Source organism: Primulina tabacum, chromosome 15 (assembly GCF_025594145.1).
Source record: "Primulina tabacum isolate GXHZ01 chromosome 15, ASM2559414v2, whole genome shotgun sequence".
In the NCBI taxonomy this organism is placed as follows: domain Eukaryota; kingdom Viridiplantae; phylum Streptophyta; class Magnoliopsida; order Lamiales; family Gesneriaceae; genus Primulina; species Primulina tabacum.
The window spans coordinates 27,771,134-27,780,909 of record NC_134564.1 but is presented as its reverse complement, the minus strand read 5'-3'; the positions used below and the strand labels follow the sequence as shown (position 1 = coordinate 27,780,909).

At 43.0% G+C, this 9,776-nt stretch overlaps 1 protein-coding gene and 1 non-coding gene across 2 annotated transcripts; both read right to left on the bottom strand.

Moving 5' to 3' along the window:
- Window positions 1-3,666: 3,666 nt before the first annotated feature.
- Window positions 3,667-3,773, bottom strand: LOC142528154 (small nucleolar RNA R71). The gene has a single exon (XR_012815635.1). It is a non-coding gene; the product is annotated as a small nucleolar RNA R71 (small nucleolar RNA).
- A 2,993-nt stretch (window positions 3,774-6,766) lies between these two features.
- On the bottom strand, window positions 6,767-8,827 carry LOC142526027 (uncharacterized). Its single transcript, XM_075630302.1, has 3 exons — window positions 8,495-8,827; window positions 7,139-8,362; window positions 6,767-6,883 (listed from the first exon to the last, which is right to left on the bottom strand). The coding sequence occupies exons 1-3, from the start codon at window positions 8,825-8,827 to the stop codon at window positions 6,767-6,769; spliced, it is 1,674 nt and encodes a 557-aa protein (XP_075486417.1).
- Window positions 8,828-9,776: the final 949 nt, after the last annotated feature.

Sequence of the window (9,776 nt, the reverse complement as noted above, 5' to 3'; positions counted from 1 at the left end):
TGCCCAACTCTTCTGTCGGTCTTGAGCTGCCTTGAGCTTTTCCCGAACGATCTTAACCTTGTCCACGGTCATCTGTACTAGCTCGGGTCCCACTATAGTTTTCTCTCCCACTTCTTCCCAATAAAGTGGTGATCGACATTTCCTTCCGTAAAGAGCTTCGTATGGAGCCATTCCGATGCTGCTGTGATAGCTGTTGTTGTAAGCAAACTAAATTAAGGGTAGATGCGTGCTCCAGTTGCTACTGAATTCAAGAGCGCATGCTCGCAGCATATCTTCTAAGGTTTGGATGGTTCTCTCCATTTGCCCATCGGTTTGAGGATGATAGGCCGTACTTAGGGTCACTTTCGTTCCCATGGCCTCTTGAAAGCTCTTCCAAAAGCGCGAGACAAACCTCGGATCTCTATCAGATAAGATGCTCACTGGTACTCCATGCAGCCTCACAATGTTGTCCATGTACAACAAAGCCAACTTGTCGAGATTGTAATTCATATGGACATGTAGGAAGTGTGCGGTCTTAGTGAGTCTGTCTACGATCACCCATTTACCATCGTGGCTTTGCCTAGACTTTGGCAATCCTACCACAAAATCCATGGAAATATGCTCTCATTTCCACTCGGGGATTTCCAGAGGTTGCAGCAACCCTCCAGGTCGCTGGTGTTCTGCCTTGACTTGCTGACATACCTGACATCAGGAAACGAGTTCTGCTACATCTCTTTTCATGCCATTCCACCAGAAATTATTCTTGAGACCCCTGTACATATTCGTACTAGCTGGATGGACTGAGAATTTTTACTTGTGCGCCTCTGCCATTATCTCTTGGCGAAGGTTGTCGCTGTCGGGCACACACAGTCTTCCTTTCATCCATAAGGTTCCCTTATCATCAATCTGATGATCTTGAGACTTCTCTTCTTTGACTTGGTCCTTAAGTTTAAGCAGTACCGGGTCTCTATCTTGGTTTAACTTGACGGTCTCCTGCATACATGGCTGGGCCGAGAGGGAAGCGAGAGTTACCTTGCCTGGGCCTTTCCGACTTAGCGCATCAGCCATTTTGTTTGCTTTACCCGGATGGTAGCTTATGGTCAAGTCATAGTCCTTCAGAAGTTCGATCCATCGCCTTTGCTACATATTAAGTTCTTTTTGGGTGAACAGGTACTTGAGGCTCTGATGGTCTGTGAAGATTTCATATTTGGAACCATAGAGGTAGTGCCTCCAAATCTTTAAGGTAAAGACAACCGCTGTCAGCTCCAGATCATGAGTAGGTAGTTCTGCTCGTGCGGTTTCAACTGTCTTGATGCATAAGCGATCACTCTTCCTTCTTGCATTAGTACGCATCCCAGACCGTCCTTAGAGGCGTCACTGTAAATAGTGAAATCTTTATTCTCTGCGGGCAGGATCAATACTGGCGTGGATGCGAGTTTCTCTTTCAGTGTCTGGAAACTCTTCTCACAATCCTCATTCCAGATGAATTTAAAATTTTTCTGTGTGAGTTTCGTCAGTGGCACGACTATCGAGGAGAACCCTTCGACAAACTTCCAGTAGTAACCTGCTAATCCAAGAAAGCTTCTGATATCGGTGGCGTTCTTCGGTTTTGGTCACTCTGTAATTGCCTCTACTTTCCTTCGATCATTGACACTTGATAGGACTCGTTTTTACGTGTTTTTAGTGTTGATTTTGAGTCGCGTTCATGCATCATATTAGTTTGTTTTAGTTGAATTTTGCATTTTTTTAGCATTATTGAGCATTTGACTAATCTCGTGTATTCTGTGGTTATTTTGTAGGAATTGAACCAAAAAGTGGGAGAAACTTTGGCATAATATCGAAGAGGTCTCGCTAGGGCGGTCAAAAATGACCGCCCCAGCGAGCATTGTGGTCTGGCCGAGGATTGTTTTGCGCAAGTGTCTCGCTAGGGCGGTCAAAAGTGACCGCCCCAGCGAAACCAGGGACATGCTCGAGGAAGCTTATTCGAGGACCTTTCGCTAGGGCGGTCAAAATATACCGCCCTAGCGAGAAGCGAGATTGAGAAAGATGTTTCCAAATTTTGAGGGACTCTATCCTACACCAAGACCTAACACACGAGATCAACCGTTTTTGACACACTTTATCAGACTTTTCATCATTTTTCTTGGAGAAGAGGCTAGGAGCAAATGAGATTTCGAAGACCTCGAGATTTCCACGCGTCGTGGCCGTCATCCATCGTCATCTTTAGTATTTTCATTATTCAGTATTTTATTTCTTACATTGATTGTTGGTTTTTATCATGAATTTCAGTAGCTAAACTCTAGATTTGTTGGGATTTGAGGGGATCCTACCCCGTACTCGGTGTTTAACATTATTTCTCGACGTTTTTATTAGTGATTTGTTTATGCTATCGTTATTTCTTGTTTCAATCGAAGCCTAGCTAACTTCCTTTGATTATTTCATGTTGTTGATGAGTTCGATAGAATAGTTAACAATACGATCAAATAGTATAAACCACGGATTTACAATTTTAGTAGATATACAGAATTGGGTACGTGTCGATAATGATAGTTCACCCGAATGAAAGCTAGTGGATTCCATAGAATGTAATGCAATCTTGAACTGTTAAATATTTGAGGACACTTGAGTACTGCATGTTTTTTATTAGTATTAATATAGCTTGACAGAGTATATTAATTAGTCTAGGGAATTCCGTCGAACGCACGAGTAAGAGTCGAGTGTGATTATTTAAACACGAGTGGTAGGTGAACTGCTAATTCCCAACAAATTCATTTCTCATTTGATTTAATCCAAATTAATCATTGCGGTCTTGAGTACGTTTTCTTTGCATTTTAATTATTTTAGTTGTTTAATTTACATTAGTTTAATCATCAACTCATTTTATTGTTGCTAAAGAAATTTTACTTGAAAATAAAAATAGTGTAACGCAGTCCTTGTGGAACGATACTCGTATTCACTTACGTTTATTATAACTTGACTATCGTGCACTTGCGATATTTAAATCGAGCTTTCATTTATAAAATAAATTTTGGGATTATTCACTGTGCAAGTTTTGCTCGATCAAGTTTTTGGCGCCGTTGCCGGGGACTGTTGATTCACAATTTTTTATTTTTCATCTAAATTCTTTAGTATTATTTATTTTATTGTTATTTGATACTCTCATTGTGTTGCAGATTTTTCTTGTGGTGCATGCGAAGATCACTCGAGTTTAAGCTTGAGCCTTTTGACCCCGAGATCGAACGCACAGCTAGACGTCGACTACAGCAGCAAAGAGCGAAGGAAAGAATGGAAGGCGATCAACAAAGAGAGGAGCCAAGGCGTATACCGATGTTGGATTATGCACAGCCGTCTCTTGATGGAGCACGTCCAAGCATCGTAAGACCAGTCATCCGAGCTAATCAGTTTGAGATCAAGCCAGCTATCATTCAGATGATTCAGAACACTGTCCAATTTGGGGGAAGTGCACTTGACGACCCTAATTCTCATATAGCTGACTTTCTTGAAATTTGTGATACTTTTAAGTTTAATGGCGTGTCTGATGACGCTGTTCGTTTGCGTTTATTTCCATTTTCACTGAGAGATAAAGCTAAGTCGTGGTTAAACTGTTTGCCTGTAGGGTCTATTACTACATGGGAAGATATGGCAAAGGCGTTCCTGATCAAGTACTTTCCTCCGTCGAAGACTATGAAGCTCAGAGCCGACATTACTACTTTTGCTCAATATGAGCAAGAGTCACTTTACGAGGCATGGGAGCGCTACAAGGACTTGTTGAGGAGATGTCCACACCATGAGCTGCCTCTTGGGTTAGTTGTTCAAACTTTCTACTACGGTCTGCTTACTCCTAACCGTACTATGATAGATGCTGCTGCCTGTGGTAACTTACTGAGAAAGACGGCGGAGGAAGGATATGAGTTATTGGAGGAGATGGCTGCTAGTAGCTATCATCCTCAGTCTGATAGGCAGAGACGAGGTGCTGGAGTTAATCAAGTTAATGATTTGTCGGCGGTTTTAGCACAGTTAGAGTCTTTGAATAGAAATATTGATGGGATGAGCATGAGTGGGTCGGCTATGCGTCTGCAAGAAATTTTCTGTGATAAGTGTGGGGGTGAGCATGATGTGCGGGATTTCCAAGATGGCAATCCATTCTATGTGCCTGAGGGAGCACCGGTAAAACAAGTGGGATTCCAGAACCGTCCTAGAAATGACCCTTACTCGAACACATATAATCCGGGATGGAGGAATCACCCAAACTTTTCATGGGGAGGTCAAAACAACCAACATCGCCAACAAAGAGGTCCACCATATGTGATGCACCAAGGATTCAAGCCAGAACCGTCTCGGGAGGAGAAGTCCAATTTAGAGCAAATGATGACTAAATTTATTTTTGCAACAGAGATGCGATTTCAGAACCAAGATGCATCCATAAAGGGGTTAGAGAATCAAATTGGACAATTGGCTAAGCTGATTGCTAATAGGGAGCAAGGAACTTTACCAAGCAACACGGAAACTAACCCAAGAGAACATGTGAAGGCGGTGGAATTGCGTAGTGGAAAAACACTCGGGTCTAATGAGGAAAAGACCAAGCACGGTGAGGATGAGGTGAAAAATCGAGGAGGTAAGTCTTCTAACTCTACATCTACACCTATTGCACAGAATAAAATTGTTATCCCTCCACCTTTTCCTGCAGCAATGAAGAAAGCTAAATTAGATGCACAATTTGGTAAATTTCTTGAGATATTTAAAAAATTGCATATTAACATTCTTTTTGCTGATGCTTTATTGAATATGCCAAGTTATGCAAAATTCTTGAAAGATATCTTAGAAAATAAGCGGAAGCTAGAAGATCATATGACGGTGAATTTGACCGAAAATTGCTCCGCTTTAGTTCAAAACAAGATGCCTCCGAAGCAAAAAGATCCAGGGAGTTTCTCGATACCTTGCATTATTGGTGACATTAATTTTCATAAAGCTCTATGTGATCTTGGTGCGAGCATTAATCTGATGCCTTTTTCTGTGTTTAGGAGACTGGGATTAGGTGAACCCAAGCCAACTAGGATGTCGTTGCAGCTGGCTGACAGATCTGTCAAGTATCCACGTGGGATTATCGAAGATGTTCTGGTGAAAGTGGATAAGTTTATTTTTCCTGCAGACTTTGTGGTACTTGACATGGAGGAAGATTTAGAGATGCCTTTAATCCTAGGGAGACCGTTTCTGGCTACAGGGAAAGCACTGATTGATGTTGAGGAGGGGAAATTGAGACTGAGAGTTGGAGAAGAAGAAATTATTTTTGATGTTTTCAATACTCTCAAGCACACAATGCACAATGATAGTTGCTTTCGTATTGATGTCTTGGATTCGCTTGTTTGTGATTTTGTGCAGGATGGATTGAAAGAACCATTGGAGGCCACTCTCACTACTGAAAAGCAGGAGGACGAGCTAGACGAGGAAAAGATGGAGATGGTAGCTCATTTGAATGCCATTCCACCTTGGAGAAAGCAAGTGAGGCTTAGACTAGAGGAATTGGGAGACAGAAAAGATTTAATGCCTCAAAAGTCAAGCCTAAAGGAGCCACCTACTTTGGAGCTCAAACCATTACCTCCACATCTCAAGTACGTATATCTAGGAGAAAATAATAAATTGCCTGTTATTATTTCCTCTTCTTTGACAGATGATATGGAGAGTAAGCTCTTGGGAGTCCTCAAGGAGCATAAAGGAGCGTTCGCTTGGAAGGTTTCGGACATAAAAGGGATAAGTCCTTCGATCTGCATGCACAAAATTCTGATGGAAGATAAATACTCACCTCTAGCACAACCACAAAGGAGACTCAATCCAAAGATGCAAGAGGTAGTAAAAGCTGAAACAATTAAACTTCTGGATGCAGGTATTATCTATCCTATCTCTGATAGTGCGTGGGTAAGTCCTGTACAATGTGTGCCTAAAAAGGGTGGGATTACTGTTATTGCTAATGAAAAAAATGAGTTGATTCCCACTAGAACTATTACGGGTTGGCGTGTATGCATAGATTATAGGAAATTGAATGATGCAACCCGTAAAGATCACTTTCCCTTGCCATTTATCGATCAAATGATTGAACGATTAGCAGGTCATGAATTTTATTGCTTTTTAGATGGATACTCGGGATACAATCAAATCACAATTGCACCTGAGGACCAAGAGAAAACTACTTTCACTTGCCCTTATGGTACTTTTGCGTTTAGGCGTATGCCCTTTGGTTTATGCAATGCACCTGCAACATTTCAAAGATGCATGACCGCTATCTTTCATGACATGACTGAAAATTTCCTTGAAATCTTTATGGATGACTTCTCTATTTTTGGCTCCTCATTTAATGAATGTTTAGAGAATTTGAACTTGGTGTTAGTTAGATGTGAGGAGAGCAATTTGGTGTTGAATTGGGAGAAGTGTCATTTTATGGTTCAAGAGGGGATTGTGTTAGGACACAAGGTTTCGAAGAATGGAATTGAGGTTGACAAAGCCAAGGTGGAAGTAATCAAAAAACTCCTTCTTTTGATATCACGTGTCCTAGAAATGACACACTCCTTAGCCATAATTCACACTTGCTAAACTTGGCATAGAGCTTATTCTCTCTTAAAGTTTGCAGAGCAAGGTGAAGGTGCTCTTTGTGGCTCGTCTCATCAGGAGAATAGACAAGGATGTCGTCGATGAATACCACTATGAACTGATCCAGGAATGGCTTGAATACTCTGTTCATCAGATCCATGAATGTTGTCGGTGCATTGGATAGTCCAAAAGGCATCACTGTGAATTAATAATGCCCATATCTGGTCCGAAAGGCTGTTTTGGGGATATCTTCAGCCCTGACTTTCAACTGATGGTAATCTGTCCTCAGATCCAGTTTAGAAAAGACGGCGGCTCCCTTAAGCTGATCAAACAAATCATCTATCCGAGGTAGAGGGTACCTGTTCTTGATTGTGATCTTGTTTAGTTCTCTATAGTCGATGCACAATCTCATACTCCCGTCTTTCTTCTTCACGAAGAGTACTGGAGCTCCCCATGGGGACACACTCGGTCGAATTTGCCTTTTATCTAGCAATTCTTGGAGTTTTTCTTTCAGCTCCTTGAGTTCGGCTGGTTCCATCCTGTAAGGTGCTTTAGAGATTGGTGCAGCACCGGGAACCAGATTGATCTCGAACTCCACTTCGCGGTTCGGGACCGTCCCCGAGAGTTCTTCTGGAAAAACATCTGGGAACTCTCTCACTATCAGGATGTCCTCCAGTTTCATCTCGACTTCTTCTCTTACTTCACTGACCATTGCTAGGTAGATGTCTTCTCCGGATTTCATGGCTCTCCAAGCTTGAGATGAGGAAAGTAGTGATTTCCGTTCCTTGGGTTGACCTTGATACACGAATTCTTCCTGATTCGGAGTTATGAGTTTGACTTTCTTCCCTTTACAATCTACCATTGCATTGTTCTTGGCTAACCAATCCATTCCTAAGATGATGTCGAAATCGACCATGATGAACTGTATCAAGTCGGCGCTAAAAGTCTGATTACTAATACTAATCTTACAATCTCTGTAAATTCCGTGAGTTTCAATGGCCCTACTTGTAGGTTTGGCTATTCGAAAGGGCTCATTTAGTTTCTCAGGCTTACATCCTAACTTCTTAGCAAATCTCTTAGACATAAAAGAATGTGTAGCACCGCAGTCAAAAAACACATAACCAGGCACTTGCTGAATAAATATGGTACCTGACACGACATCTTTCGCGTCGTCTGCTTCCTCTTGCGTTGTGGCAAACACCCTGGCATTTGGTTTGTTCTCCCGTGGCTTATTGGCGTTCACCCCTGATTTTGACCTGTCTCCTTTACCCAGTCCAGGTGTTCTGTTGGTGGCGTATGGACATTCTGCCATACGGTGTCCTGGTTTCCCACATCCAAAGCAGACACCGCTCGCTCTACGACACTCTCCCAGGTGTTGTAAGTGGCACGTTGGGCAAGGCTTAATAGCTTGGTCGTTTGTGGCAGGCGAAGGCCCTTTTGATGGTCCACCTGACTGGTTAGGCCTCTTGAAAGTCTGACCGTTACGTGGGGGTTGACTACTCATAGGCCTCTTGTTCTTAAATTCCTTTTCCCTGCGCTGGATATCAGTTTTAGCTCGGATAGCTGCACCCATTAGATCTGAAAAATTCGTTGGCTGATAGACTGCCAAAGCCGACTGGATTATGCTGTTCAACCCCTTCTTGAAGCGATGCAATTTCAAGGCTTCATCCGCCATGATGGTCGGAGCATAAGATCCAAGAGCATTGAACTGGGAGGTGTATTCCACGACTGACATATCCGGAGCTTGAATGAAGTTTTCAAACTCACTCAGTTTCTGCAGTCTGACCTCGGCTGGATAATACTGTTTCAGTAAGGCGTCCTTAAATCGCTGCTACATGATTGGTCCTGCAGCTGACATGGCTGGCGAGATTGCTTCCCACTATTTGCCTGATTTATCTTCCAGGAAAGGCACTATCACATCCAGTTTCAGTACCTCGGGAACTTCCAACAGTCGCAGCTGGGTCTCCACGCTTTTCAGCCAACTCTGGCTAACTTCAGGGTCTGCAACGCCACTGAAATTTGGACACCTGTTCTTGCGCAGTGACTCATAGTGGTACTTGACTCCGTGCTGCGGTGGAGGCGGTGGTGGTTGATTGGCATTCGGGTTCACTAATCCTTGCAGTGTCGTTGCCACGATCGTGGCTATGGCCATCAGGTCGGCCGGGTTAAGACTGAGCTCAAGCGGTGGCCCATTATCTTCTTTGTTGGCATTGTTGTTATTGACATAACGGGGGTTGCGGTTTTGTCTTGGTGGTCTACCGGCCATTTCCTACAATTTAAACGCTTCTAAGAATTTGTTGTGTATAATGGCAAGATTGAATAAATAAGTTACGCTGGAACAACTGAGATTAATAAATAATCATAATTTTATTAATTTTTGAATGTAAAGAAACAATTGAATGATCAAAGCATACTGAATGGAAATAAATCGTACTGAATAACATAGCAACAATGATAAAATAACTCCTAATAATAAAGAAAGGTAACTACGATTGCCTAGTCATCTATCTCTCCGTCACCAACTGCTGCTATGGGCTCATCTATCTCTATCGGTTCCTCCTCTTCCGGTTCTTCCTCTGGCTCTTCCTCTTGCAGTATCTCTACCATATGGTTGAGCTGGGCGTTCTCTTCCATGAGCTGCGCCACATGTGTCTTAAGTCCCTGTACCTCCACATCAGCCGCGTCCATCTCGTCATTTTAATGCTGCTGATACTGCAGATGGTACTGTTTCTTCTGCTTGAGTTGGTCCTTTAGAGTTTCCACCTGTTGGGTCAGACGTTGGCTTACATACGCGAGGCTGTTCATGGCCTCACACGAATTCTCCAGTCTTCTCTTACCTTTGGCATTCTGCTGTTTCTCTTCCTCCAGCTCCTTGCGATAACGCTCTGTATCCTCTCGTAACCTTCCATGTTGAGACTTGCACTGCTCTATGACATCTTTTAGGTCCATGTTATCACCTCTAACTAGCTCACCCTGATAGATAGACTGGTTAAGGCGCACCAAATCTCCTCTTTCTCAGCGGCTAAAGTCTCGACCTCCCTCCGCCTCTCACTCAGTCTGGCTCTAAGTCTCTGAATCTGACGGGACTGATAGTGAAGGGCAAGCTCCTTCAAACGAATGGCAGCTTGGGCACGGGTGCGGGGTCGCATGGGAGTAGATGGAGCCATTTCCTGAAATAAAAAAAAAATGGAAATGCTCAGAATCGGAAAGAGACA

Bases quoted from the DNA above. Each gene is read 5' to 3' on its own strand.
- LOC142526027 (XM_075630302.1), bottom strand. From the start codon at position 8,827: ATGGCCGGTAGACCACCAAGACAAAACCGCAACCCCCGTTATGTCAAT. The intron at 8,363-8,494 runs GTACTGAAACTG...TTACTGAAACAG, and splicing joins GACTGTTGGAAGTTCCCGAG to TATTATCCAGCCGAGGTCAG. The intron at 6,884-7,138 runs GTTCCCGGTGCT...TTGTTTGATCAG, and splicing joins TGGAGTTCGAGATCAATCTG to CTTAAGGGAGCCGCCGTCTT.